This window comes from Eremothecium gossypii, chromosome IV, assembly GCF_000091025.4.
Source record: "Eremothecium gossypii ATCC 10895 chromosome IV, complete sequence".
NCBI lineage: Eukaryota > Fungi > Ascomycota > Saccharomycetes > Saccharomycetales > Saccharomycetaceae > Eremothecium > Eremothecium gossypii.
In genome coordinates, this window is record NC_005785.6 from 1,021,167 (window position 1) to 1,048,921 (window position 27,755).

At 54.3% G+C, this 27,755-nt stretch overlaps 18 protein-coding genes across 18 annotated transcripts; 10 read left to right on the top strand and 8 right to left on the bottom strand.

Moving 5' to 3' along the window:
* Window positions 1-339: 339 nt before the first annotated feature.
* On the top strand, window positions 340-1,158 carry TRM9 (tRNA (carboxymethyluridine(34)-5-O)-methyltransferase; the record flags this gene model as incomplete). Its single annotated transcript, NM_209630.2, has 1 exon — window positions 340-1,158. The coding sequence occupies one exon, from the start codon at window positions 340-342 to the stop codon at window positions 1,156-1,158; it is 819 nt and encodes a 272-aa protein (NP_984277.2).
* A 218-nt stretch (window positions 1,159-1,376) lies between these two features.
* UBX2 (Ubx2p) lies at window positions 1,377-3,134 on the top strand (the record flags this gene model as incomplete). The annotated part of the gene is made up of 1 exon (NM_209631.2): window positions 1,377-3,134. One exon carries the CDS (start codon window positions 1,377-1,379, stop codon window positions 3,132-3,134), a length of 1,758 nt encoding a protein of 585 aa, NP_984278.1.
* Window positions 3,135-4,033: 899 nt separating this feature from the next.
* On the bottom strand, window positions 4,034-4,996 carry NPL3 (mRNA-binding protein NPL3; the record flags this gene model as incomplete). Its single annotated transcript, NM_209632.1, has 1 exon — window positions 4,034-4,996. One exon carries the CDS (start codon window positions 4,994-4,996, stop codon window positions 4,034-4,036), a length of 963 nt encoding a protein of 320 aa, NP_984279.1.
* A 216-nt stretch (window positions 4,997-5,212) lies between these two features.
* CYM1 (pitrilysin family metalloprotease) lies at window positions 5,213-8,185 on the top strand (the record flags this gene model as incomplete). Its single annotated transcript, NM_209633.2, has 1 exon — window positions 5,213-8,185. The coding sequence occupies one exon, from the start codon at window positions 5,213-5,215 to the stop codon at window positions 8,183-8,185; it is 2,973 nt and encodes a 990-aa protein (NP_984280.2).
* Window positions 8,186-8,444: 259 nt separating this feature from the next.
* ERV25 (Erv25p) lies at window positions 8,445-9,074 on the top strand (the record flags this gene model as incomplete). The annotated part of the gene is made up of 1 exon (NM_209634.1): window positions 8,445-9,074. The coding sequence occupies one exon, from the start codon at window positions 8,445-8,447 to the stop codon at window positions 9,072-9,074; it is 630 nt and encodes a 209-aa protein (NP_984281.1).
* A 31-nt stretch (window positions 9,075-9,105) lies between these two features.
* On the bottom strand, window positions 9,106-9,630 carry RAD33 (Rad33p; the record flags this gene model as incomplete). The annotated part of the gene is made up of 1 exon (NM_209635.1): window positions 9,106-9,630. One exon carries the CDS (start codon window positions 9,628-9,630, stop codon window positions 9,106-9,108), a length of 525 nt encoding a protein of 174 aa, NP_984282.1.
* Window positions 9,631-9,970: 340 nt separating this feature from the next.
* SPT5 (transcription elongation factor SPT5) lies at window positions 9,971-12,847 on the top strand (the record flags this gene model as incomplete). Its single annotated transcript, NM_209636.2, has 1 exon — window positions 9,971-12,847. The coding sequence occupies one exon, from the start codon at window positions 9,971-9,973 to the stop codon at window positions 12,845-12,847; it is 2,877 nt and encodes a 958-aa protein (NP_984283.2).
* A 30-nt stretch (window positions 12,848-12,877) lies between these two features.
* On the bottom strand, window positions 12,878-13,090 carry MRPL39 (mitochondrial 54S ribosomal protein bL33m; the record flags this gene model as incomplete). The annotated part of the gene is made up of 1 exon (NM_209637.1): window positions 12,878-13,090. The coding sequence occupies one exon, from the start codon at window positions 13,088-13,090 to the stop codon at window positions 12,878-12,880; it is 213 nt and encodes a 70-aa protein (NP_984284.1).
* Window positions 13,091-13,331: 241 nt separating this feature from the next.
* On the top strand, window positions 13,332-14,141 carry TIF35 (translation initiation factor eIF3 core subunit g; the record flags this gene model as incomplete). Its single annotated transcript, NM_209638.1, has 1 exon — window positions 13,332-14,141. One exon carries the CDS (start codon window positions 13,332-13,334, stop codon window positions 14,139-14,141), a length of 810 nt encoding a protein of 269 aa, NP_984285.1.
* Window positions 14,142-14,334: 193 nt separating this feature from the next.
* BNA7 (arylformamidase) lies at window positions 14,335-15,060 on the top strand (the record flags this gene model as incomplete). The annotated part of the gene is made up of 1 exon (NM_209639.1): window positions 14,335-15,060. One exon carries the CDS (start codon window positions 14,335-14,337, stop codon window positions 15,058-15,060), a length of 726 nt encoding a protein of 241 aa, NP_984286.1.
* A 38-nt stretch (window positions 15,061-15,098) lies between these two features.
* On the bottom strand, window positions 15,099-16,277 carry RPN9 (proteasome regulatory particle lid subunit RPN9; the record flags this gene model as incomplete). The annotated part of the gene is made up of 1 exon (NM_209640.1): window positions 15,099-16,277. The coding sequence occupies one exon, from the start codon at window positions 16,275-16,277 to the stop codon at window positions 15,099-15,101; it is 1,179 nt and encodes a 392-aa protein (NP_984287.1).
* A 194-nt stretch (window positions 16,278-16,471) lies between these two features.
* On the bottom strand, window positions 16,472-18,283 carry SNX41 (Snx41p; the record flags this gene model as incomplete). Its single annotated transcript, NM_209641.1, has 1 exon — window positions 16,472-18,283. The coding sequence occupies one exon, from the start codon at window positions 18,281-18,283 to the stop codon at window positions 16,472-16,474; it is 1,812 nt and encodes a 603-aa protein (NP_984288.1).
* A 170-nt stretch (window positions 18,284-18,453) lies between these two features.
* Window positions 18,454-18,816, top strand: DYN2 (dynein light chain; the record flags this gene model as incomplete). The annotated part of the gene is made up of 3 exons (NM_209642.1): window positions 18,454-18,463; window positions 18,509-18,534; window positions 18,586-18,816. The coding sequence occupies 3 exons, from the start codon at window positions 18,454-18,456 to the stop codon at window positions 18,814-18,816; spliced, it is 267 nt and encodes an 88-aa protein (NP_984289.1).
* A 49-nt stretch (window positions 18,817-18,865) lies between these two features.
* Window positions 18,866-20,779, bottom strand: SIP1 (Sip1p; the record flags this gene model as incomplete). The annotated part of the gene is made up of 1 exon (NM_209643.2): window positions 18,866-20,779. The coding sequence occupies one exon, from the start codon at window positions 20,777-20,779 to the stop codon at window positions 18,866-18,868; it is 1,914 nt and encodes a 637-aa protein (NP_984290.2).
* A 329-nt stretch (window positions 20,780-21,108) lies between these two features.
* On the bottom strand, window positions 21,109-22,002 carry AGOS_ADR195C (bZIP transcription factor; the record flags this gene model as incomplete). Its single annotated transcript, NM_209644.2, has 1 exon — window positions 21,109-22,002. The coding sequence occupies one exon, from the start codon at window positions 22,000-22,002 to the stop codon at window positions 21,109-21,111; it is 894 nt and encodes a 297-aa protein (NP_984291.2).
* A 462-nt stretch (window positions 22,003-22,464) lies between these two features.
* Window positions 22,465-23,586, top strand: ERG6 (sterol 24-C-methyltransferase; the record flags this gene model as incomplete). The annotated part of the gene is made up of 1 exon (NM_209645.1): window positions 22,465-23,586. One exon carries the CDS (start codon window positions 22,465-22,467, stop codon window positions 23,584-23,586), a length of 1,122 nt encoding a protein of 373 aa, NP_984292.1.
* A 190-nt stretch (window positions 23,587-23,776) lies between these two features.
* AGOS_ADR197W (ADR197Wp) lies at window positions 23,777-25,456 on the top strand (the record flags this gene model as incomplete). The annotated part of the gene is made up of 1 exon (NM_209646.2): window positions 23,777-25,456. The coding sequence occupies one exon, from the start codon at window positions 23,777-23,779 to the stop codon at window positions 25,454-25,456; it is 1,680 nt and encodes a 559-aa protein (NP_984293.2).
* Window positions 25,457-25,721: 265 nt separating this feature from the next.
* GIS4 (Gis4p) lies at window positions 25,722-27,371 on the bottom strand (the record flags this gene model as incomplete). Its single annotated transcript, NM_209647.2, has 1 exon — window positions 25,722-27,371. The coding sequence occupies one exon, from the start codon at window positions 27,369-27,371 to the stop codon at window positions 25,722-25,724; it is 1,650 nt and encodes a 549-aa protein (NP_984294.2).
* Between the last annotated feature and the right edge of the window lie 384 nt (window positions 27,372-27,755).

Consider the following 27,755-nt stretch of genomic DNA (forward strand, 5'->3'; position numbering starts at 1 on the left):
GCCTTGGCGGCTAGAGTGATTCTGCGGTCGAGGGGAACTTGGCCAGAAGCATGATGCAGATGCCACGCCCACGGTAGTAGTCGTGGGTAATGATTCGTCCGCTGCTGGCCCGACCGCTGCTAAACAACTACTAACGCGCAAGATTACCGTCCCTACCGGCCCATTGGGACCACTAGGCTGTGGTGGCGGACCAGCTCAGCACTGGGATCGAGCCCGCGGAGAGAAGTTGACCTGTAACTTCGATTATGTCAGGCGCTCTTGCCACTGAAAATTTCCGCGCGATGAGCTCGCTGCTAGCCCGCATGCGCTAGCCGGCCACAGGTAGAAAGGTCTGATAGCATGGCGGAGTCCAAGGAGGAGGAGTACGTGCACCGGGTGTACAATGAGATCGCTACGCATTTCTCGGAGACGCGCTACAAGCCGTGGCCGATCGTAGAGGCGTTTCTGAAGGCGCAGGCCTGCGGCAGTGTCGGGTTGGACGTTGGGTGTGGCAACGGCAAGTATCTGGGGGTCAACCCGGGCGTCTTTCTGATAGGGTCAGACCGCTCGGAGGGCCTGATCGGCTGTGCGCAGTCAATCTGCGCGGCGTACAACGTGTTGGTGGCCGACGGGCTGCATCTGCCGCACCGCGACGGGACGTTTGACTTTGCCATCTCCATTGCCGTCGTGCACCACTGGGCCACGCGAGAGCGCCGGATCGCGGCCATCCGCCATATTCTTGCGAAGCTGCGCGACGGCGGCGAGCTGCTCGTGTACTGCTGGGCGCTGGAGCAGCGTGGCTCGCGTAGGGGCTACCACGAGGGCATGGACCAGGACGTGCTCGTGCCGTGGGTGCTCCAGCGGAAGCAGCAGCCGCGGCAGAGCCGGCCCAAGGCCGTGCCGCCAGACCTCTCAGGCGTGCCGGCTGCCGAGCGCGAAGCCCACCTCGAGCGCTGGCGCCGGGAGCAGCGGGAACTACGTGCCCGAGAAGAGCCGGCAGCTGCCGGCCCTGCCCCCGAGCAGGCGGACACCAAGTACAGGTACTACCATCTGTACCGCGAGGGCGAGCTGCAGGAGGACTGCCAGCTGGCAGGAGGCGTTGTGCTGAGAGACGGCTACGAAAAGGACAACTGGTACGTGGTTGTGCAGAAGCCTCATCGACAGCCCGTGGTAACCTAGCTACGTAACACTGGTAAATAAACACATTTGAAGCTGCTCTGCTCCCCTTTAGGTGCATCAGGAGTGCGCGGCACGTGCTCTTGTTGGATTTGGGCTTTGGTGCGAATGTGTCGGTTTTGCGTTATAAAATCCCCTGGTTTCGTTGTAGGTGAACCCTTCTTTATATGAGGCGCTAACAACCACAGTCGAGACAGCAGGTCGTTGCAAACCCACCAAGCATGCCTGTTATCCGTGACAGCGACCAAGAGTTCCACCTCGCATACTCAGAAGAGGAGAAGCTTAACCAGTTTCAGACGATAACCTCATTCCCGGAAGATGAGCTACCACTGATCGTAAAGCTTCTTCAAAGCCACTCATGGAACCTTGAGCCGGCACTCAGCCGGTACTTTGACGGAGACTGGAAGGACAACCTCCACCCGCCAGCGATTGGAACACGCCCCGAGGCGTTCGATGGCGGAGCACACATGCACGGGCGGGCTGCATTCGCATACGAGCGACCGTTCGTACCGGCACTTCCGATAGTCACGCAGTTGCCGCACGACTACAAGGAGAAGTTCCAGATGCTGGGGTTGGAGCCGCGGCGCACACGCATGAACACGAATCCGGTGCTGCTTGCGATTATGCTTTTACCGAACCTTCTCATGCGGCTGGGCATCGGCATTTTGTCATTCCTCTGGAACCTATTCTCGTTTGGCATGGGGCGCAGCGATGACGGCACGCTTCAGACAGAGCGGTTCCCTGATAGGCCACAAGAACCGTTACGCCCTGCTGCCGACGATATAACCGCCGTGTTGGAGGAGGAGTCCGAGAATCTTCTGGAGTTGGCTTCTACTGCAAGCTTCAACGACGTATGGCGCGAGTGCGAGTCCAAATTCAAATTCATGCTTGTGGTGTTCTTGGGTGAGTTGGTCGGGGAGGAAACAGACCTTAACTCGCAGCGCTTCTTGAAGCAAATTTTGGCCGACCCGTCCACCATCTCTTTGATGAAGGAACACAAGGATGAGCTCGAGGTGTACATTGCAACCACACATGACGAGGACGGATGGTATGTCGGCCGGCACTTGGGAGTGCGCTACACGCCTGAGTGTCTCATAATTGCCAACGTGCTCAACTCCAATGGCTCTGTGAATGGCGTAACAAGGATGTCCATATTGGGGAAGTTCAGACTCTCCTCATTAAAGAAGTTTCAGAGATCATTTAAAATACAAGTCGAGCGGTATTCTCCGGAGCTTGTTGTCAGCCGGACTGAAAGGGAGGAGATTGAGCTAGCCAGGAAGATAAAGGAATTACAGGATCAGGCCTTTGAAGAATCATTGAGACAAGACCAGATCAAGGAAGAGAAACGGCGCATGGAGGAGCAGGAGATGCAGTTCAGAAAGATGCAAGAAGAACAGCTACAACACCAGGAGCAGCTACAGAATACCACATACAATCTTTACTGGATGGCATCGGCGTTGGAAACATGGAGCACGCTCAAGGCGGGAGAGACTAGTGGGAAACAGGCGACTTTGCAAATACGGACTTCCGGGGGTAAGCGAATGATTCGGAAATTTTCCGGCGATACAGAGTTGCCAGAAATGTACCTACAAATCGGTTCGCATCTATATCTAGATGAAACTAGTGCTGATCCTGATGTTTTCGCAACCCAGATCCTCAACAAAGCGATAGAGTTATCGGACGATGATGAGGTGTTGTGTTTCAAAGATGGATTAGGGCCACAGCCGACGATTGATGGAGTCAAAGATATAGTCCTCGAAGAAGGGCAAAAGTGGGAGGTGGTAACAGATATCTCCCTCGCATATGAGCAGGGATACTTTGATTTTGAGCTAATCTCACCGTTCCCCAGGTTAAAGATCCCCTTTGACAGCAAAAAATCTATAAAACACATTTCGCAGATATGGCCAAAGGGTAGTCTCTTGGTTGAGGCCATAGAGGATGCCGAGTTGTCGACCGGGGACACTGAGGATGAACAATAGTTTTAAATATTTTAAGTCATTTTTAATAGACCGGTCATATTGCTGTTGACATACTGGTGGCGATTGCAACCTCAACTGTTAGCACATAGTATCGCATTACTTCATGGGAGACAGGAGGTGTTGTCTAAACAGCCTCATCCGAATCCTGCAAGGAGTGTCTTGCTTATATTGACCAAAACTAGGAGAACCGCCTGGTTCAACCAAGAGATTGTTCAAACAAGCTCACAACTCCTAAGAGGTAGCTTCCCAAAGGTCTATTACAATGGATCATGATAGCTGTCAACTAATCTAAGACACGTCTCCTAAACGGGCGATCTAAAATAGCAAACGCCCAAGGGATATTTTGGTCGCAACATCTCCATGGCTTCGGAGCAGCACGCATATTATGGTAATTAACTCTCTCCAGATAACCACTTGTTGCGCCACTCGGGTACCCCTGATATACTTATACTTCCAGTTGGAATTTGTCATTTACTCATCACGATGAGAGTGAAATATACACCTATGACCTGATTGCTTCAGAAGGAACAGCGATAGCCAGACCGGTAACATGTTGCCCCACTATAAGAGAATAGTAGTAAAGAGAAGTTGCTCATATAGTTTATGCTTGCTTCCTGCTTGTTTTTACCACCTTCTGAATTTGGTCTAGTTCCACAAGAAAATCAACATTAATACGATACTAAATAACAACACATTTAATAGGATTCCATAGGAAGACAAGAAAAGTGTTTTCTAATAATAACAACTCATAGAATATATCCAATTTCTTTAACATTTTTTGTTTCATCTTCATAATTCGATTTCTGTCAATCTATTCTTCTGTTCTGACTAGTAACCCTTTGTACACCTCCAATGAAACAAAAAAATCGGATGAATGAGAAATAAAAGGTTAAACCAGGTTATTCCCTGACAGGAGATCTCTCACGGGTACTGTAGGAGTCACCTCTTGGTGCGTAAGTATCCCTGGCACCATAGCCACCACCTCTTGGCGCACCATAGCTGCCGTAACCGCCTCTTGGTCCGCCGTAGCCACCCCGTGGCCCACCGTAGGTGCCACGTGGCGGTCCGTATCCGCCTCTTGGCCCGCCGTAGCTTCCACGTGGAGCACCGTATCCGCCTCTAGGGCCGCCGTATGAGCCACGTGGGGCGCCGTAGGAGCCGCGAGCGTAACCGCCTCTCGAGCCGTAGCCACCGCGTGGTGGGAACCCGTAGCCGCCTCTTGGCGGGTACCCGCGCCCGCGGAAGCCGCCGCGGCCACGGAAGCCACCGCGCATGCCGAGTCTTCTGTTAATTGGAGGAGGGTTGTCGTCTCTCTCCACTGCCAATACGTTGCCGCGGAACTCGTAGTTGTTCAACTTCTCAAGCGCCTCCTCCAAAATCTCCTCGGATGAGAACTCCAAGGCGCCTGTGCCGTCGAAGTTGCTCGTGTCCACGGACAAGAACGTCGTCTCCAAGTTGTTTTCGCGCGCCAAATCCTTCAACTCCTGCCACGCAATGCCCTCCGGCAAGTTGCGGATCTTGATGCGGAAGCGGGGCATCGGCATCCGCGAGTACGACACCGTCAACGGCATGTCCGCAAACATCTTGCCGTTTACGTCCTTGATAGCTTGCTCCGCCGACTCAGGCTTCTCGAACTCCACAAATGCAAATCCCGACATAAGCTTCACCTCCTTCAACGCCCCGTATGGGCTGAAGATCTCATCCAACTCGTGCTCCTCAACGTCCGGGGGGAACGGCTTCACGTGCAACCGCGTCGTGGAATATTCTCCTTCTTGCTCCCGGTGCCCGCCATAGGGCTCATTTCCGTATGACTCGGGTGCTTGGTACTCAGCTGGCGGTGGGGGCGGGACTTCTTCTGACATCGCTCTATCGATTACTACCGTGCGTTCAAGCCGTAACTGCGAAAAGTGTGGTGGAGAAGATAAACAACCACAAAAATTTGCCACCTGCTATAAAAATTTTCGTTGGGGCCTCGAGAGAAGGCGTACGTAATGATATGAAATTCGCCCTGTCAGATAATCTATTACTGATGACACTTCCTAGCAGAAGGCCGAATTCGCGACTTGGTGTGGATCAGTATGTTGAGGTTCCAACGAACAGTGCCACGAGTGGCCATAAGGAGGCTTGCGAATGTATATTCGGAGGGAGCAGTACTGCACGGGTACAAGGTGCGGCGGGCGCAAGAGATTCCAGAGATGCGAATGGCTGCGGTGGAGCTGGAGCACGAGATGACCGGGGCCAGACACCTACACCTGGAGCGAGAGGACCAGAACAACGTTTTCAGTGTCGGGTTCCGGACTCCGCCGCCCGATGCGACGGGGGTGCCGCACATTCTTGAGCACACGACGCTGTGCGGGTCGCAGAAGTACCCGGTGCGGGATCCGTTCTTCAAGATGCTGAACCGGTCGCTGGCGAACTTCATGAATGCGATGACGGCGCACGACCACACATTCTACCCGTTTGCAACGACGAACCAAAAGGACTTTGCGAACCTGCGGGACCTGTACCTGGACGCGACGCTTCGGCCGCTGCTGCGGCACGCGGACTTTCTGCAGGAGGGGTGGAGGCTGGAGCACCGGGACGTCGGGGACGCGAGCAGCGAGCTGGTCTTCAAGGGCGTAGTGTACAACGAGATGAAGGGCCAGGTGTCGAACGCGGACTACTACTTTTGGATCCGGTTCCAGGAGGCCATCTATCCGGCGCTGCACAACTCGGGCGGCGACCCGGAGCACATCACCGACCTGAGCTACGAGGATCTTGTGGCTTTTCACCAGAACCACTACCATCCGTCGAACGCGAAGACGTTCACGTATGGGAACTTCCCGCTTCGCGATACGCTGCGCAAGCTGGACGACGAATTCCGCGGCTTCGGGCGCCGCGCGATCCCGCAGATGCACGAGAAGCCGTTGCAGCTGCGCGAGGCTGTGTCGGTGGAGGAGCCCTGCCAGATCGATCCTATGCTCCCCGCAGATAAACAGTGCCGCACATCCATGACGTGGATATGCGGAAACCCGAATGATGTATACGAGACATTCCTGTTGAAGATTCTCGGGTCTCTGTTGTTTGATGGTCATTCTTCGGCCTTTTACAAGAAGCTGGTCGAGGAAACTGGACTTGCGTATGAGCTGTCAGTGAACACGGGTGTGGAATCCCAGACGGCGGCAAACTTCTTGACCGTCGGTGTGCAAGGATGCACCGATGTAGGCCAGGTCCATAAGGTTATTATGGAGACCTTCACGGCGCTTTTGGCCCAGCCCTTTGAGAAACACAGGGTCGAAGCAATCCTGCACCAACTAGAGCTCTCCAAAAAGGATCAGAAGTCTGACTTTGGCCTCCAACTGCTGTACGGCATCCTCCCAGGATGGGTCAACAACACAGATCCGTTCGATCTCTTATCTTTGAACAGTGCACTGCAGAGATTCAGGGCCGACTGGGACAGAGAGGGCGATGGTTTGTTCCAGCGCCTGCTGAACAAGTACGTAATTGGCAAGCCCAGTTTCACGTTTACCATGGTGGGCAGTTCGGACTTTAACCAGGTGAAGGACCAAAACGAGCAGTCGAAACTAAAGGCGAAGGTGTCCTCGTTAACCGAGAGTGATAAGGAAGTGATTTACAAGCGTGGTTTGCATCTTCAGGAACTGCAGAATAGTGAGCAGGACCTTTCAAAACTACCAACGTTGACCACAGCGGACATCCCTCATTCGAGTGGGCACTATTTTGTTTCTCGCGACGGACCGATCACAACTCGTCAAACTGACACGAACGGTATAACGTACATTAGAATGAAGCGTCCGCTCAAGGGAGCCATACCTTACGATGCATATCCCTACATCCCACTTTACTCCGACGGACTAATGAACATCGGCACCCTACTTGAAGATGCCTCTGCAATTGAGGAGCAGATTCGTCTGCACACAGGTGGGATCTCCGTGTCCATAGGTGTCCATCCAAACGTCGAAACTCGCCTTTCTGAGCTGTATCTGGAAATCAGTGCCTGTGCATTGAATTCTAAAACGCAGTATGTGTTTGACATAATAAACAAAATTATGAACGAGACAGCCCTCAGCGTTAGGTCGGAGAAGATGAAGGTCTTGATTAGGGCCGCTGCATCCTCCTTCACGTCCTACGCAGCTGAAAACGGACATGATTTGGCCAGGCTACATACCGGAGCCCATTTTTCGCAGACTCAGGCAATTATGGAGCAGACTGCTGGTATTGAGCAAGTGCGCCACATGAACAACCTCATGAGTATAATTGAAAAAGAGGCAGAGTTCAACACTGTCCTCCAGAACTTGGAAGCCATGCATCGTAAGATCTTTGTCGCGGATGGCTTGGAGGTGATGATCACAACTGACAACCGGCAAACGTCGGACGTCGTCAAAGATCAGGCTTTGAAGTTCATTGCTGGTGTGCAGCAGTCAGCAGGCGCGGAATCCTGGCTTCCGGAAAAGTATTCCCGCCGCGCGCTCGAGAAGCCGTACCCGGCACTGCTTCAGTTCCCATTCCAGGTACACTATACTGCCCAGTCCACCCAAGGTGTCTCCTACACCCATCCAGATGGCGCACATCTCCAGGTCTTGGCGTCGCTGCTTACGTTTAAGCACCTGCATCGCGAAGTACGCGAGAAGGGCGGCGCGTACGGCGGAGGCGCTACGTACAACGCCACAGATGGTATCTTCAACTTCTTCTCGTACAGGGATCCGCAGCCCGTTCGCTCTCTCAACATCTTCAGAAACGCAGGGAAATACGTGCTGAATGAGGCCCGTTGGACGGCGGACGACCTCAATGAGGCCAAACTGAGTATCTTTCAGCGCGTGGACGCCCCGATCAGCCCCAGCTCGGAGGGGCTGCTCCAGTTCCGGCATAACATCAGCGATGAACAGCGCGACAGACGTCGCCAGCAGCTGCTAAAATCAACGCTTGACGACGTCCGTCGTGTTGCAGACATTTATCTTGTGCAGCCGTCTCCTTCGCAACATATGAGTGCTGTGGTTGGCCCAGAACTTCCCCGCGAAGTTTGGTCGAGCCAATGGCCAGTGATAAAAGTCTGAAACACCCCCTGCCTCCGACCTTTACCATACCTATTTATAATATCTGTACATAGTGTTACGACATCTGATTACTGTACGCCGTTGCTTCCAATCTAGGCGCTTGTGTTGGCTGCTGGACGCCCATCGCCATTTTAGCTGTAAGATCTGGCGGCGGCGAACTGAAAAATCCGCCCCCACCTTACAGAACACGACAACAACCTCGCCGCTCACAAATCGGGTTGATACATAAGTTAGAGCAGCGAAAGCTACACCTGCCCTGATGAAATACACGACATTTGGTATCATATCTTTGTTCCTAAGCGTAACATGGGCATTGCGTTTCGAACTAGCCGCGTCCTTCGAGCCTAAGCCGTTCTGCATCCGGGACTTCGTTGAGGCAGGCAACCAGGTAGTCATCACCATGGAGTCGGATGGCAGAGTTGGCGACGGGCAAGTTCTCAGCTTCTACGTGATCGACTCGATGGGCAACGAGCACCGCAGAAAGAAGAACTTTGCTGAGAAGCTCAACGTGGCATTCACCGCGCCCTCGTCGGCCGTATTCGACGTATGCTTCGAAAACAAAGCCGAGGCTGCTGGCCGCTCGTTGATGCGCAACGTCGAGGTGAACATCGAATCCGGATCCGCCGCGCGTGACTGGGACAAGATCCGCTCTGCCGAGAAGCTGAGGCCGGCCGAGGTCCAGCTGCGCCAGGTCGAGGAAATGTCTGACGAGATCGTCGAGCGGCTCAACTACCTCAAGCTCCGTGAAGAGCGCCTGAGAGACACCAACGAGTCGACCAACCGCCGCGTGCGCAACTTTTCCATGGCTGTGATAGTGGTGTTTGCCGCGCTCTGCGCATGGCAGTTGAACTACTTGAAGAACTACTTCCGCGCCAAGCACATCATCTAACCGGTTTCCTACATAGCTGCATAAATAGTGTTCAGAAATGCAGATACCCTAACTTCCCCAACAGGTAGGCAAAGTCCAGGTATGTCACATAGACCCTGCTCCCCCCGGTCGCCCACGCTAGCATCTCCACCGACTGTTCCGGTTCCATGCCGACGTGCGCGGCGCACCGCTGTAAGTCCTTGAGCGTCACCGCCTGTTTTCGCGCGGGTACACGGCCAAATCGCTCAGCACGTTGAGACGCGCCAAGCAGCAGCTCCCAGTGCTCGTCAATCGTCTTTTCGTTATCCATGAAGATCAGCAGCCTGTAAGTAGCGGACATCAGTTTCTCAAAATCCACAATATCCGTACCCTCGATGCATACCCTACTAGGACTTACAAGCTCGTACCACTCTTTAGGCAGCTGCAGGTCCTCAAAGAACGCAGGCAGCTGTGCTGCAGTCATGTCATCCTGTCCCTCAGTGCAGGTAGCGTATGCGACGAGCAGCTCGTCCTCCAGCTCCCCCGGAATTTTAGCATTAAGAAAACGCGATACGGTATCATATCCCAGCTTGCCCATTAGCTGCTTGGGAGTCCTTCCATCGTCGTAGAGCAAGAATGGTCGCACTATCAGTAACTCATCTCCATGAATTAGCCTTCGAGGCCTTATCTTGCCGTCGCTATATACGTTGATGCAAAATATTTTCCGTGATGGCGACCAGAGTACACACTCATCACCACCACATATGAACTCAGGAGCATAGCCAGGCAACACGAACGGGATACTTGGTTGCTTTCTATATAACTACTACAGACCTTAGAAAGGCCTTGTGTGATATCAGGGCTTTATCGAGTTTAGAGGTTGGATTGCAAGGAGCCCAGGCGCAGGGAGCTGCCTCAAGCAATATTTAGACCGAAATATGAGTGAGCGGGAAGCCAGCGAGCCTATTAGTGAACAAGGGGTAAGCGACAATGGCGATACCTTCGCTGCCGAAGGCTCGCAGATGAAGAGACGGCTGAGTGAGGTCGACGGGGAGTCCCGGGGAGCTGTCGACGATGCCTTGGAAGGAAGCAACAGCGACGGGGACGAGGACGAGGACGAGGACGAGGACGAGGACGAAGACGAGGATGGAGAGGGGCCACACAAGAAACAGCGGCGCGAAAGAAACCGCTTCCTGGATATTGAGGCCGAGGTGAGCGACGACGAAGAAGATGACGAGGATGATGAGGACTCGGAGCTGGTGCGGGAGGGATTTATCACTCACGGGGACGAAGATGAGGAGGAGGATGACGCACAGGGAAGCAAGGATGACAGACTGCATAGACAGCTTGACCAAGATCTGCAGAAGTCGTCAGAGGAGGACGCTCAGAAGCTCGCAAAGGAGCTGCGCGAGAGGTACGGCCGCAGTAGCTCCAAGCAGTACCGTGCAGCAGCACAAGATGGCTACGTGCCTCAGCGGTTCATGCTACCGAGTGTGGATACAGCCACCGTGTGGGGTGTCAGGTGCCGGCCTGGGAAGGAGAAGGATCTCGTCAAGAAACTGCTCAAGAAGAAGTTTAACCTGGATAAGTCGATGGGCTCCAAGAAATTGAAGATCCTTTCGATTTTTCAGCGGGACAGTTTCAGTGGTCGGATCTATATTGAGGCGCCGAAACAATCCGTGATTGAAAAATTCTGCAATGGTGTACCTGACATATATGTTAACCAGAAGTTGTTGATTCCTGTGCAAGAGTTACCGCTGTTGCTGAAGCCCTCAAAATCAGACGATGTGAGACTGGAACCGGGAAGCTATGTCCGGATTAAGCGAGGTATCTACAAGGGCGACCTGGCCGTTGTGGAGCAGCTGAGCGACAACAACTTAGAGTGTATGCTGAAGGTCGTTCCAAGACTAGACTACGGTAAGAATGATGAAGTTGACCCAGATACGCAACAGAAGAAGGCAAAGAAGGTCTCTTTTGCCCAAAGGCCGCCACCGCAGTTGTTTAATCCTACTATGGCGTTACGCATGGATCAAGCCAACCTTTACAAGAGGGACGAAAAGCACTTCACCTACCGGAATGAAGACTACATCGACGGTTACTTGATCAAGGTTTTCAAAATCCAGTACTTGAAGACTGCCAATATACATCCTACGGTTGAGGAGCTAGCAAGATTTGGTAGTAAGGATGGTGCAGTTGACTTGACTACTATTTCGCAGACTATTAAAAAGGCACAAGCGTCAAAAGCGATGTTCCAACCCGGTGACCGGGTGGAAATACTGAACGGTGAGCAGCGGGGATCCAAAGGTTATGTGACTAGAACATCTACGGACATTATCAGCGTTAGCCTCACAGGCTTCAACGCCAAGCCCCTTGGGTTTCCCGTCTCATCTCTGCGTAAAATCTTTGAGCCTGGTGACCATGTGTCCGTTATGTCTGGTGATCACCAGGGAGATGCTGGTTTGGTGCTTATCGTCAAGAATGGCCAAGTTACATTTGTTTCTGACCAGACCAGAGAGAACCTCACAATTTCGGCGAATAACCTAACCAAGTCCATGGACTCTACGCCGACATCGAGTGATTATGCATTGCACGATATTGTGGAGCTGAGCGCCAAGAATGTCGCATGTGTGATCCAGGCCGGTCATGATATTTTCAAGGTCCTCGATGACTCCGGAAAAGTGTCGACTGTCACCAAGGGCTCTATTTTAAAGAAAATCAATACGACTCGTTCACGCATTGCGGCAGTGGACGGCAATGGCAAAGAAATTAAAATCGGTGATACCGTGGTCGAAAAAGTGGGCGCACGTAGGGAAGGTCAAGTTCTGTACGTGCAATCGCATCAGATATTTATCGTGTCCAAGAAGATTGTCGAGAATGCTGGTGTGTTCGTGGTAAACCCGATGAATGTGGAGGCAGTCGCATCGCGGGAGAACCTCATTGCAAGTAAACTGGACCTGACAAAGATGAATCCAGAGATCGCCGCGAAGATGGGCCCACCCTCACAGACTGCACAGCCTGTTTCCGTTGGACGCGATGTCGCCCTCAACAAGACCGTGCGTATCCGTTCCGCTGGCTACAAGGGCCAGCTTGGTATCGTCAAGGATGTCAATGGCGACATGGCTACGGTCGAGTTACACTCGAAGAATAAGCACATCACGGTAGACAAACGGAAACTCACGTACTTCAACCACGAGGGTGGAGACGGTATCACATACGACGAGCTGGTCAGCCGTCGTGGTAGGATGCCCCATGCCAGACTTGGTCCCAGCTATGTCAGTGCGCCGCGCACAATGGCTACAGGAGCACCTGGTGCTGCGCCCGCGCTCAGCGGCGGCATGACTCCCGGCTGGAGCTACTTCGACGGCGGCAAGACCCCAGCAGTGGGGTCGCATGGCGCCGGCGCAGCCTCCGCGTGGGGTGGTGCCTCCAGTTGGGGTGGCCAGGGCGGGGGAGCCACGTCCACGTGGGGTGGTCAGCCCGGAAACGTTTCCACATGGGGCGGCCAGACAGGCGCCACATCAACATGGGGAGGCGCCTCCACATGGGGCAACAAGTCTACCTGGGGAGGCGCCTCCACCTGGGCCTCCGGCGGCGAGAACGGCGCCGCGTCCACATGGGGCGGCGGCGACCGCTCCGCCTATGGCGGCGCCTCGACGTGGGGCGCCGCAGGGGGCGCCTCTGCCTGGGGCGGCAACAAATCCCACCACCGTCCAGACGGTAGTAACTCCACATGGGGCACTGCCCCACAGGGCAATCGCTCTGCCTGGGGCGACCAGCCCGCCGGCAGCGGTTCCTCCTGGGGCGGCGCCCGCTAGCTTCCTGTATAATATAGATTCTGCTATTTACTATTTCGTGTACCGGCTGAAGCTCACAGGCTTGCGCTCCGCCACCTTGCGCTTCTTGGCTTCGCGGAACAACACCCGCCGCTTGGCAACCGGATCATACCGCACCTGTGTGACAAGCGGTGCGCCTCGTGCCACAGCGACATGCCGGAAAAACCCAGTAAGAGCAGTCGAGACGAGTCTCACCACCGTCGTTTTGCTCTTAGTCTTAGCCATCGTCCTATCGCCACCCTTCCGCTAGTACTGAACGCTCAAGCCTCCACGAAGGCCTTTTGCTTTTGTTAATACTTGCCCATCTGGAACGGGTCTTCGAGTAGATTGGTGATCTTTTTTCAAGTCGTGCAATACGGAGGTGAAAAATTTTTAATGACCCAGTAATACTTCAGCTCTCGAAGGCCTTACCAGGAACGGGATTCCAAGCGTCGAAACAGCTAGAAACTGTCGTGAGCCATCTAGGATGTCGGAAGTACCAGAACCGCGGATTATCGAAAACCCAGATGGGTCCAAGACTATTATTTCCTTCAAGATAGATGGCGGGAAGAAGTTGAAGATCACACAGCGGGTCAAAGAGATCAAAATCACAGAAAAGGTGAACAAATCGATCGCCGAGCGGCGCAAGTGGGCCAAGTATGGGGCAGAGGCAGGCTCGGGGCCGGGTCCAAACCTGTCGACGACGAAGCTGGCCGAGGAGCTGCAGCTGAGACTGGCTCCATCGCTGAAGGAGGTTCGCGAACAGGACAGCAAGGAGAAGGAGAAGGAGAAGCAGGAGGGCGAGAAGAGCTTGTATGTGTGCCGTACGTGTGGTATTCCGGGTCATTTCACGACGAAGTGTCCGTTCCGCGACATCCTGGGCGAGATGAGCGGTCCGGCCGAAGGCGAGGGCGGACTGGACGCGGCGGTGGACACCGCCATGCCTGCAGCGTCTGCGCCTGGCAAGTACGTGCCGCCTTCGCGCCGTGCGGGTGGCAGAGACCCTTCGTCGGACGTCTACAAGGACCAGCGGGAGCGCGACGATGCCATGACGCTGAAGATCATGCAGCTGAACGAAAACGCCGACGAGATGACGATCAAGCAGAAGCTTCTCTCGCCATTCCCCAACGTGCCTAGGGTGGCGGTTGTTAGGAATAAGGAGACAGGTAGATCCCGTGGTATTGCATACGTGACCTTCGCCTCGGAGAAGGACGCGGAGACCGCTTTGAGACTGCTACATGGTAGAGGTTTTATGAACTTGATTCTGCAGGTAGACTGGTCCAAGCCAAAGAAATGAGCTTCATTGGCGCGTATTGCTGTTGATCGCAGCTAACCTTGGCGCGATGGGCTCCAGCGCTTTGGAATAAAAATCCTGTACGATATAAATAGCTCTACACATATATCATTCTGTTATTACTTAATACAGCCATTTTTTCATTGGGTTACTCTGGAGCATCCCAATCCAATGCTGTGAAGTAGTCAAGCCAGTAATGCAGAGAGACTACACTGCTACCGAAGTCTTCCAAGAAAGCGGGCCGGATGCCATCGTTTATCTACATGGCGGGGCATGGATTGACGTACGCAATTCGCCTCGTGATTTCGCCGAGCTCGCCGCAAGGGTTCGTGAGGATGCTCCCCTAGCATCACAATACGCGGTTACCTATCGTCTGTCTCCAGAAGTACAGCACCCAGTTCACGTTGCAGATTGCGTCGAACATATTTCTCAGCTGATTGTTGAGAAAGGCATTAGGAAGCTGCATCTGCTCGGGCATTCTGTCGGAGCTACGCTTTGCTGGCAGATCTTAACGGCCCTGCCTGGCGATAGAAGATACCCCGAGGGACCTGATTTTGCGATGAAGCTTGCATTAGTACGCTCATCGCTTGCGCATGTGTTTCTGGTGGATGGGATTTATTCGTTACGTGCCCTACTTGAAGAGTACCCAGATTATGACTACTTTGTTAACAAGGCCTTTAAATCGTTAAAAGACTTCGAGGACCCATCGGAGAGTGCCGAGCGGATATCTGCTGGGCCTATTCTGCACGTGATACACTCGTACAAGGATGAACTGCTCACTTTGAAGCAAACACAGTACTTAACGGCGGTCCTCACAGCGCATCAAATACCTTACAAACTGTACGTGGATGATCTTGGACTCCACGAAGATGTATATAGAAACGAAAAGGTTGCAGCGTATATTGTTGCGCAGCTTCCTTAATATACAGGGTTTAGATTAATGTGTACATATATTTATGTCTAAACCCAGATACCTTTCCCAGACGCCTCGATCTCAGCAGTCAGCTTAGTTACCTGCTCGTCCCATTCGACTAGCCTTCCCTTCATTTTGTTTACCTGCTCCTCGTTGATAATTCTAGGTTGAACCCAAGTGATGGTGACCAGCTCCTCCACCTGATCTATGGAACCCTTCAATAGGCCCAAGCTAATGCTCTTCATGACCAGATGTTCTACGTTATCCTTTGGTAGATGCGTCGCACGCGCGATATCATCAAAGTATAGGGTCCGAATGCTCTTGGCAAATACAGATTCAACCAAGGTGATTAGGCAAATCTTTTGTCTTAGGAAAGACTCATTCTTAGCTAGAATTGGGACATGAGGGATCCTCTCCTGCGAGAGCTGTCCAAAGTGCTCAAAATCGCCCACTGAGAGAGCATGCAAAAACTGGAATAGCCACTGGTATTGAGGGTCGCCTGCAATGCTAGCCATAATCGGGTGTTGCAAAAGCTCACCAAAGTTGTAGATATGGTCACCAAGCAGGGCAGCAATGCAGAGGTTGTATGCCAGCTGTTGCTGTTCAACCTTAGTCTGCGCAGGAACATTAGAATCAAGCGTTGACAGGTACAAAAGGCTGGTATAATAAAACGAGTTGAAGTCATGTTTAAGTTGGTAGTATTCCGCATTAGCCGAGTAAAACGCACCCGTGACAATCAGAGGAATAGAGTCGCGAGCTTCCAATGTCTCGCTGATGTCATTGAGCAAGTCGCGAGCAGCTACCAGATCACCCATTTTCAAATAGGTGCGCGCCTTCTCAATATCAATGTACAGGATGCCTTCAAAGTGACTTTTCAAGCCGTCATTCCGCTGCTTCTGCGCATCTATGGCACGAAACGCGTCCTGCAGGGAGTTGAGGTAATTCAGGTTCTCTTCGTAATTGCTGCTGTTTTTAATCGACAGCAGCAGAAAGTGCACCACCTTCAACTGGTTGATCTTGTCTTGAAACTTAGACACAAAGTTCAGGTATACACGTAGCCGCACTGGTTCCGAACGGTCATCTTGGAATAGTAATTCTAGCTTCTCGGTCAATTGGTGCCAGAGTTTCCGTTCGTACAATTCCTCAAACTCATAAAAAAGGCCCGCCATCTCCGGTTCCACCTCCAATCTCAGAGTACTCAATACAGTATCAATCTGTTGGGTCATCTTGCCTGTGTTGCTATCTATACCACTCTAACTCTGCTAATTAGGAGCTAGCGTTGTTCAAGCTTCATCATTTATTCAATAATAGGTGCTCGTTTGCCACCGAAACTGGTGAAGCCCTATGGAAGCTAGCTACGTTATAAGTGACTTTCGAGCGGAACCACATCGAGATCGGGTAAACCATTTGGGATGAGTGCTCAGACTGCAATGGTATCAATGGTGACTCGAGCGTTCTTCCAAGCGGTCAAGCAGTCTTTCAGCCAGTTCAGTAAAGTACGGGTGTAGTTCCGGAGAACCAGAGCCCATGTATCGTGCAGGTACATGATGAACCAGTCAAAACTGCGCGCCATAGACTCATTTACTTGCAACATATCGCGCTGGATAAGTTTATAACACTCATTCAGTTTTTCTAGATCGCCCTCAAGACGGGCTATCTCTCGAGCGCGCTCCTCATCCGAGAGCAAGTCGACATCAACATCGCCAGTGACAGGGCGCGTAGTGAGAGAGTCGTGCGTGCGGACGGAACCACTGCGTGACTTGAAAAGGCCAGTCCACTGGAGTTCTCCGGAGGGGCTTTTGCGCTGCTTGTGGAGATGCTGGGCGTCCAGACGCTGTACCGCCCGCGCAATGGTCGGCGATTCTTCGGCGTTCTGCTTGAGAGCCGCCTCGAGACGGGCCAGCTGTGCCTGGAAATTACGCAGTTCCTCGATCCGGCCCCTCCTTTTCTTGATGGTGGTGTCGATAATGTGGAACTGCTGCTGCTTTTGCATTCGAAAACGCAAGACTTCTCGGCCCTCCTGAACAAATTGTAACATCTCTCCGATCGGTTCCTCCAGTAAGATCATGATGTTCTCTACCAGTAGCTCGGAACTGACGTAGTTAACATCAACCGCTTGGCCAATCTTCTCTATCGCACGCGATAGGTCGCGGATCTGGTCCATCTGATGTGGCAGGTTAATAACGTTATCCTCGAGGCTAAAGGCGTTGTAGTATGCGCCTAGATCCGCGAGAGAGGATGCCAGCTGTTTGAAATGGATCTTTTTCTGCCGAGACGAGGCTAGGACTGGCTGGAGACACTTGTGGTACCGCAACAGCAACGACTCTAACTCGGTAAAGCGAATGTCATATTCGGGATTGTTGGTCTTCGGGCTGCCGTAGGACGTCGTACGCCGGGGCGGTGTGGGCAAAAGTAGATGCAGCGGGCTCGGTTTCGTCGGGTTCAGTGGTGGCGCAAGCAGATTGTTGGTCGGAAGGATCGACACCGGCGGCGTCAGCAGAACCTCGCTCCATATATACTCCGGGTTGAGAAACTTTTGAAAAACCGTGTGCTCACGGATGTCTGTAATATCGTGGCAGTTATTGAGAAAGCGCGATAGCAGACGTCGCCGCTTCTCGATGATCCGGATGTCGTTCTCTGCGTTCAGCGGATTCAGAAAGTAGCGGATCAACGGGTGTTTCGAAGGGATGGGCGGGATGATCACCGTCGGAAGCAGCCGTGCCAGCGCCTGCCGTAGTGAGTCAAACTCAGAGTACCGCCGAGTGACCTGCCGGCCCTCGTATGCTATCGTGTAGCCGATCGCATAGTTACCAAAGGTGTCCTTGTACTGTCCCGCGTCCACAATGCGCAGCGCCCCGAGGCTCCCCTCTGCATCCGGGTAGGACGCCGGCACCCGCGCTCGTCCGGGCGTCCGCACCTCTCCCTCCACCAGCACCGTGTCGATTCCGAACTCCGTAACCTCATCGCTGTGTCCGTCCGGGGCCCCAATACTGCCCATGCTCCCCGACGTCCAGCCGCCTGCGCTGCTCTCCCGCGGTCCTTCGCATTCTCCAAATAGACGGCTCATCATCTGCTCTCGCGTCTCCTGCACCGTCTCGTCCGCCGTGTCTACTTCTGCACTCAAGAAATCATCGTCGCCCTCAGGTACCGCCCCAATACCTGATGCATACAAGTGGTTCGTCCCAGAAAACGGATTGTTGTCCTCCTCATCTGATTCTCGAAACGAATTCATCCCGCAATAAGCCTCACAGCTCCTCTGCTGACCTTCCGGAGCTGTTACTATCTCTGGTTGTCACCACCCACCTTTGAGTCCCTTTTCCCTAGTTAAAAAAATGCTGGCCAAAAGTGCGCAACACCATCCACTCTTCACCAGAGCATAACAAGCCAATTCAACAGTTCAAGATGTCTAAACGTATGTACAGGTTCTGAACGATTCCAGAACGTCTACTGACAGCAGCAGCGATCCTTAAGGCCTCCGATATTGTATGTATGGATTCCAGGACCGGGTAGGTGCAGACACTAACCAGCGTGCAGACGGACGAATTGCGTGACGAGATCTTCGGCATCAGCGTGCAGGCAGTGGAGCAGTTCCAGCTGGAGCGGGAGGTGGCTGCGTACATCAAGAAGGAGCTGGACAGCAAACATGGACAGACGTGGCACGTGATCGTGGGCAAGAACTTCGGGAGCTACGTCACGCATGAGAAAGGGCATTTCATATACTTCTACATTGGACCGCTAGCGTTTCTGGTATTCAAGACCGCCTGAGCGGCAGGTAAGTAGTAGATAGGTGGGCAGTGTTACTAGCGCGGCCCTGCTACTTACGGCTACTTTCATAGTAACATGGCGCATACATAATCTGGGTGATAAACTTGCCTTCGTAGCGAGTGGTACAACCGACGCTTATTATCTCATCACGGATGCTGCTCGTGAGTAAATGGTTGAGATTTACATGGGGGATGATGTGGGTGAAAGAGCTGCGCTTCACGTCGCCGGTGACACTGGAGCGCTGCAACTTGGTGAAGATCTCGTTGAGGTAGCTCGAGTTGAGGTACACGGGGAGATCTGGGACGGGATACTTCTCGACGAGCACCTCCTCGGCCTCCTGGGCAGACATCTTCCAATCCTCCTGCAAAAAGCGGAAGAGCTCGTCCTGATTACAATCCTGGATGTTTTCGTTGAAGGACCCGGGCGCCGTGTTAGGGTCGGGGGGACAGCCCTCGGGCTTGAATAGCTCGGGGATCTCGGTGCTGTACTGCAGCACGCAGCGCGGAATGGGTGAGAGTTCGATGCTGTTAGCGGACTTGTGGTGTGCAAGGAGGGGGCGCGCGGAACCAGAGCGGCTGATGCCGGTGTAGTCCGAGATGGGTGTGTTGGAGCGTTCTACGACTCGTGCGCGGCTAGACGATGACGTGCCGCGCTTGAGAAGCGGCGGCCGCCCGGCCGCCGGCGCCGTCAGCTGTGGCGACTCCGGCGGCATGGCAACTTCTTCTGGCGCGGGATCCCGGTAGGGCTCTGCTCGGTCATACCAGGGCACGACTTCGAACCAGTTCACAATGTTACTGTGCGAGTCTGTTGCGGTGGGCAGGAAGTTGGAGTGCCTCAATGCGCCGTTGATGAGAAACTGCAGCTTGTAGATGCCCGGCGGAAGGCGGAGGTCTGGCGCGACCCAGCATTGCTCGTCCTTGGAGAAGACCATAGCCACCTTCCGTTTGGAGTTTTTGTGTATAACCGACGCGATGTCCGGGCTGACGATCGACAGTTTGGTCCGCTGCGGGTCCAACAGGCAGTCGCGCCACTTGATGATCACCTCAACGAACTCTGCCTCCGCATCGCTATGCTGCTCCTCCGTCTCGGATTGTACCACGCCGCTGGCCGTTGCAGATAGAGCGGCCGCGCTGCACGGGAGTTTCTTTTTCTTTGCGTCTGGCTGTTTCGCCGTCTCAGCTGCCTGCTCGGCCGCACGTGTGGCGCCGCACTGCTGCTGCAGCTGCCGCTTGCGTCTCAGGTCCTTCCGGACCACTGAGTCCACTAGGGACTCATTCAAAACGACCTCACTGGCCTCGATGTATTCTTCGACGTCCTGCGTGAATAGCGAAAGCAGCGACGAGCGCGTCGATGAATCATCTGCTCGGTGGGTCACTGACGCCGTATTCGTAGATGGGTTCGAGCACGGTATGTCAATCGTCGCAGACGGCACGTACTGTGCGGTGTCGATGTCCTCTGCGCGATGCCGGCTGTTCGTTTGCCCCTGCACCTGTATCAGGCTCTGTTTCAGGGCCGAGATGCTCGGCCTGTGCGTCTGCGATGCGAGCTCCGGAGACATCGACGCCTCTAGGTTCGTGTGCTCCACTGTCGCGGTCGACGGCCCGGGCGACCGGATGCCCTGCGTGCACGCGTCGAGCACCAGGCCCGCGAGATTGGGCATTCCCTGGCACGTCTCGCCCTGCTCGCTCGAGATGCTGCGCGCGTCTGCGTTCAGCGTGTAGTCGCACTTGAACATCGACGCAATCCCCCCGCTCGAGCCCGTTGCGCTGTCGCCAGCGCCCTGGAATTTCCACTTGCTGCGTGCGTGGTGTCTTCCGGAGAAGAGCTGCGATGTGATTGATTGCTGGCGCCCTCTGTCCGTGCTATCAGTTTCCCATTGGCTAGCGCCACTAGCCGCCGGCGTCCCTGCGCGCCCGTCACCCCGCCGCTTACTTCCTTCTGTGCTAGATACCGTATTCCCCATACTAAACTCCTCTACAGTGCTCTCCAATCTGCACACCTACACTGTGCGAGTTCTGTTGCATCTGAACGGGACGTCTGTGCAGGAATGTAGGGGAAAGTTCGCTCGGCTAAGGGCCATTACCCATCATGGCACACGTACGTCACGTGGTTACAGCCCGCCGGCCGCCGCAATGAACCCGGGGGTCGGTGTCGTCAGTTACATTACTTCATAGACAAAATTACTTATTTGCAGGCTCCCGCCACTGACGGGGTTCCCAACCCGAGAGAGGCAAATGCAGGGTCCGCAGGCGGACCGGCTATGTCACGTAGTTGCTTGTGGGGCATGGTGCGTTAGGCCCCGTCGAGGTAGGAGAGAAAATCATCGTCGTGCTGGCCGGCCGCGAACTGGGGGGAATGCTCTAGCATGTCCACGGTCGGGTTGAGGTTGCCGGCCGACATCCAGGCGGCGTTTTCCGGCTGTGTCGCAGTGCCCAGCAGGGAGCTGAGATCCTGCATGCCCGTGTCGCCCAGCAGCATGCGATCGAAGTTCGCGCCGGGCGACCCGTTGCCCCACGTGTTGGAGAAGTCTGGGGCCTCCGGCGAGGCTGCGCTGATGGCGACCGCGTACGGCTTCGGCGAGACACGGGGCGGCGGCGGTATTCGGTCTTCCTCGTCCGTGATGAGCGCGTCGAAAGACGAAGACTGCGTTTGCGGCGCGGCGTAGAAGGACGAGGTGGACGAGTACGGCGACGGCACTTGCGACAGCAGCGCGCCGTCGGGCCCCGGCAGGCCCAGCTCGTAGTGCGCCTTCTTCCCCACGCCGTCTAGAGCGTCGTCCGCCGAGTCGCCTTCGCTCGGCTCGGGCTCCTGCAGCACCGTGCTCCCACGACACATCGTATCCAGCTGTGGGTTCCGCATCAGCGCCGCCAGCACCTTGCTGTCGGGCCGCCATCGCCGCAGCTCCCGTACCAGTGCTATCACGTGACCTCTCAGACTCTGCACCTCGCACTCAGCGCTGGAGCGCTCCTCCTCAAGCCGTCGCACCTGGTCCTCCAGGTCTCGCATCTTACGCTCCTTGCGCTCACGGAACGCCCGCTGCGCTGCGCGGTTCTGCGCCGTGCGCCGGTTCTTGGCCTCGGTGTCCAGAGGCTTGCGCCCAGGTTTGTTACCGCGCCGCTTTGTCTCCCCCACATACGGCCCGTCCTGTTCTTCGAAACTGCGCTTCACCTGCCCTGCTGTCGACATATCGGGCTCTCTTCGCACACCTTCCGTGCGAAACCTCGACCCTGGCTATGCTGACAATTATATAGCACCTCTGTCCGTGCGATGCGAGCTGCGTCTTCAGGAACCTCCTTTTCTGCACGGGCCGCTCCGAGCGGCAGCCGGGGGTGTAGGGCTTCCTAGTCGTATATAACGATAACGAACACACCCAATGGTCGGTTGGGTGCAAGGCAGGACCGGGTAACGGAAGTGGCCGACTGCGGACCGGGTAACGGAAGTGGCCAGCTGCGGACCGGGTAAACGACTGGACCGGTAACGACTGGACCGGGTAAGCGTTGGGGCGGAGCCGGGGGGCAGTGCTAAACGAGGGAGCTAAACGAGCAAAATTTTTCGCGTGAGCCGCCTGGCAGACTGCCGATGTAAGTAGTCGTATCTACATGATACTTTGACCGGTGACCGGAGAGCATCAGCAGCAGTGAGGCAGCAATGAGCGAGCAGGATCAGGAGCTAAGGAACAGACAGGCGCAATTTGCCAAGGAGCTGCATGGTGAGAGCGTGGAGCGTAGCGGGCTAACGGCTCTGCTCGGGAAGAACCGGGAAGCCCAGCAAGAGGCCGTCGCCAAGTACCTGCGTCACTGGGACGGTGCGACGGACGCAGAGGCCGAGGAGCGGCGGCTGGCGGACTACAACGAGTCGACTCACTCGTATTACAACGTGGTGACGGACTTCTACGAGTACGGGTGGGGCGCGTCGTTCCACTTCAGCCGGTTCTACACCGGGGAGTCGTTCGCCATGAGTATGGCGCGCCACGAGCACTACCTTGCGCACCGCGCGGGCATCACAAGCGGAGACCTGGTTCTGGACGTCGGCTGCGGCGTCGGTGGGCCTGCGCGCGAGATCGCGCGCTTCACCGGCTGCCGCGTGGTCGGACTCAACAACAATGACTACCAAATCATGAAAGGCAAGCACTACAGCCGTAAGCTCGGCCTCGGCGACCAGGTGAGCTACGTCAAGGGCGACTTCATGAACATGGACTTTCCGGATGCGACCTTCGACAAGGTGTATGCGATCGAGGCCACATGCCACGCCCCCTCCTTCGAGGGCGTGTACGGCGAGATCTACCGTGTGCTAAAGCCCGGCGGAGTCTTCGCCGTATACGAATGGGTCATGACCGAAAACTACGACGAAACTAACCCCGAACACCGTCGTATCGCCTACGATATCGAGCTCGGCGACGGTATCCCCAAGATGTACAGCGTCAAGGTTGCCCGCGACGCGCTGGCCAAGGTCGGCTTCGAAATCCTGGTCGACGAGGACCGCGCGGACAACGACGACCCCGTGCCATGGTACTACCCGCTCACCGGCGAGTGGGCCTACATCCAGACAATCGCCGACCTGGGCACCTTCGTGCGCACCTCCGCCTTGGGCCGCCGCGTCACCTCCGCCTTCGTGTCCCTTATGGAGACGCTGCGCCTAGCGCCGCGTGGATCCTCCGAGGTCGTGAACGCGCTGGAGTCTGCAGCCGCTGGTCTCGTGGCAGGGGGCAAGTCTAAGCTGTTCACGCCTATGATGCTGTTCGTCGCACGCAAACCAGAGACTGCGGAATAGTCCCCCCATGTGTATCGTATATACTAACATTACGATGTTTCCTAGGTACGGTCATGCCGCGGTGCCGTGCCGCGGTGGGAGTGGATAGCAACCCACGTGCAGGGCCTCATGCCCTGTGCCATGGCACGGCGCCACCTATAAAGACAACGGCCGGCGGCCACGTAGAGACCGGCACTGTAGACAGCAGCTCATGTCCGATAACAACGATGCCGGCGCTGTCGGGCGCCACCTTACGCACCCTGGCACGCGCGACCTTCCGACTTCGCTCCGCTCGCTCTGTGTAAACTGGTATAAGCACTCCCGGGCGGAAATTGCTATTGGCCGCCGGGCGAACGACAGTCATGCCCACGAGGTGTCGCCTTTGCCCGGATATCGCAGTGAGTCATTTGAGTCGTCGCCAGAGGCCGAGGAGGCGGAGGCTGCGCGACGCACGCTGCTCAAGCAGAAGCGTTGGGCGATCTTTACCACGGGGGCAGGACTGTTCTCGGACGGCTACATCAACAACTCAATCGGCGTGGTGAACACGTGCTTAGACCGGATATACGGTGACAAGTACAGAGAGTCCCCGTCGATGTCGAACGTTGCGTCGCTGGCGTTCGCGGGGACGGTGCTGGGCCAGCTGTCGTTCGGTTACTTTGCAGATCGCTACGGGCGGAAGCTCGCGATGCTGGTGGGAACGGGGATGCTGATTCTTTTCACAATATTGGCGGCCGGGGCCTGGGGGAAGGGCACCAGCCAGACGGAGCCGGGCGGGCTCTTCGCGGCGCTGGCGGCGTATCGGTTTCTTGTGGGGATTGCTATCGGGTCTGAGTACAGCACAGGGTCGCCAGCGGCTGCGGAGGCGTCCAACGCGCTGCCACGGGGGCGGCGCAACCGGTGGTTTGTGTGGTTCACCAACACGATGATCGATCTGGGGTTCGTTGTTGCGACTATTGTGCCAGTGATACTACTGGTTGCGGGCATTAAAAACCTGACCATCGTGTGGCGGCTCACGTTGGGGCTGGGCGCCCTGCCCCCCCTTTCGCTGTTTTACCTGCGCACGCAGTTCAAGGAGAGCGAAGAATTTGCCAAGACCCGATTCCGTAAGAAAGTGCCGTACGTCCTCGTTGCGAAGTTCTACTGGTTTCGTGTGGCAGTCGTATCCACGGTGTGGTTCCTGTATAACTTCAGCTCGTATGCGTTTGGGACGTATTCCTCGTATCTGCTGAACCAGATTCTCGGAGACGATGAGTCGCCCACTCGCGTGTTTGCATGGAACATTCTCTTCACGTTCTTCTACCTACCGGGCTCGTTGTTGGGGGCGCTACTAGCGGACTACATAGGTCCCCGGTTGACGCTGGCAGCAGGGGTGTTCATCCAGGGAATAGTGGGCTTCGCAATGGCGGGTTGTCTTGATAAGCTCAAGAGGAACGTAGCAGGCTTCACAGTCATATACGGCATTTTCATGTCTCTAGGAGAGATGGGTCCGGGTGACAATATTGGACTTTTGGCGTCAAAGACCACGGCGACGCCGGTGCGTGGCCAGCTCTATGGCCTCTGTGCGGCGATCGGCAAAATCGGAGCATTTACGGGGACCTACGCATTCCCTCACATAATTGCAGCTGCTGGCGGCGAGAAGACTACGTCTGGTTTGCAGGCCCCGTTCTATTTGGCTTCATCTCTTGCTATAATTAGCGGGATAATAACCCTATTATTTCTCCCCTGTCTCGGACAGGATGTTATTAATGAAGAAGACCAAAGGTTATTGGAATACTTATCAAATAGTGGCTACGACGTGAATGGGATGGGAGAAGAGGACGAGAAGGGAGAAGTCATTACCGAGACGATGCCTAGATACTCAGGCTTGCCCGATAAGGGCAAGCTAGGCTAATGGACGGACGCACTCGACCCCTATTTCTGCTGAACTAGGGAGATATGTATCTCATCGCAATTATCAGCGATTGCTGTTAGTTACACCTTTAATACATTCTGATTATTTCGCAACTCGCCATAGCAGGGTGGGACAACAATTCTACCGGGAAAAGTCGCCGTACCACACATAGCGGATGGTAACTATCTCCTGGGCTTACGCAAACTAGGTGACACTTCAATCAGTAATCAATAGCGCTTAACAGTTTGCCATTTCCGTCCATAAGCTACATAATTAGGCATGTCATATGACCCTGGCTACTGGACCACCTCTGCCACTTGTGTTTTAATGTCTTTCCAATTTGAGGCTTAGATAACCCATACTTCCTGTGGCTGATTGAGTGCAGCAAAGTGGGTAGGGTATCAGTGTTGATCTGTCTTGCAGTGCTGAAAGATCCACGAGTACTGATCTTATCTAAACCGCTCCGCGATGATGCTTTGGTAGCAACGGAAGCCCGCATTTCAAAGTCAACATCAGCGGAAGCTTGGATAGATGAGAAAATCACAGGTGTCACATGGCGCGAGAGCTGAATTGGATTCACCGCTTTGCTATCAGTGGGTAAGAGGCGTTCACTGGGCTGTTCTGAATTTGAACTTCTGGAGCTATACGAGGGGTTATGAGCAAGTCCAAGTTCCCGCGTGAAAAGCTGATCCTGGTAATACTCGGTGTAATCCACGCTTTTCTGCCAGCAAAAAGCTGGCGAGTTTGGAATCTTTCCTTTATCGGCGACGTCCGTGCGTACATGGCGTTCAATGGTATTTGCTGATGTAACTGTGGGGAGAAGTCGTAGGGAATGTCTAGATAAGGTTGACGCTGAAAAGCTATTACGTTGCAATAGCTGCGGTTGAGAATGGTGTACTTGGGCACAGCAACCTGCTGCGCTGCATCTGGGTGAGCTATTAAAAATCTCGGCCACCGAATAGAAGAGCATCTTTGGGTGAGCGCGATTCAGTTCCATGAGATCAACAAAGGATAAAATCCGGAGGTTATCAAGGGAGAATTTGTTATCATACAAGAGCCAATCATCACTGCAGTTGGCTATATTTGGATTATTGTTATATTGCCTCACAGCAGTGTTTATCCGGTCTTTTTCGCAGTCATATACCAAAATGGATTGTAGCACTACTCTAAATTTAGAGAAATCATTTGTTATTGAAAGGCTAGGAAATACGGAATGATTGGAGAATTGAGAGAGGCTACTGATGTCGGAATATGATTCTCGGAAGATACGAGTCTCAGTGCTATCGCATTGGTATTCTTGGCTGTCACCTTCATGTGTGAGGACTCGAACTAATTCTTGGCCACTGAAGGACTCACACGACTCATTGCTCCTAATGGACATATCATCCAAACCTGAAAAAGCAGCATCTCGTACGGACCCACTGTGCATCTCACTACTGGAGGACCGCATACTGTGAACCGGATTGCTGGTCGAATGTTCGAAACGCGGTTTAAAGTCGAACACTAGGGACATTCCTGAAACAATTTCGGAACGCTCTTCAATGCTCATGCTATCAGTGTAGAAGGGCTCATTTTCCGTCAGGGCGAGGTTGCAACCTTCAAGTGCATGGACCATGTAGTTTCCATCGACTAGGTAGTGCTTTTCAGTTCCCGTAGCGTGAACCCGTGGTATCGCAACGGAAATGTTTCCTTGTTGCCGTATGAACTCTTCCAGAATCTTATAATCGCAGGGCACGCTAGCGGGAAATGATAGCAGTTGGAGACGGCGTTCTTGTCCCGTGCTATGTGCGAAACAGTCTCTCAAGAAAGCTTTCAGCTGCGAATAGCGTGCCTCATCTCCCACCAGTTGCTCAAAGCGCCCCTTGCGCAAGTTCCCTAAGTACCAGCTCCATAGTCCATGGTAATCTTGCAACATAGTATCGTATATAGGCTCTTATGGTCTCTTGGATGCTTTGCCACAGGCCTCTTACACATGTAATTAATTGACTGGATATCCGGCCTTGGTTACTTGGAAGAACCTTCACTAGCTTAGCTCCTTGCCGAACCTACAATCTCGTTCGTTATAATGAGGCTTTTAAGCAAGCACTCCGTTCCGGAGCAAGAGCAGCTATTAGATACCTCGGAATAGCGAGCAATGAGGATGAAACATAGTCCCGTGAAAAAAGCTCTAATGACAATGCGTATCCGGGATTGACAAAATTACCGCAGATTCGGAGTAATGGTCAGCCCACTTGTATCTTGAACTGCACAACTGGGCTAGCCAGGCCCAAGCCCGTAAATATTGCTCGAATTCACGCTT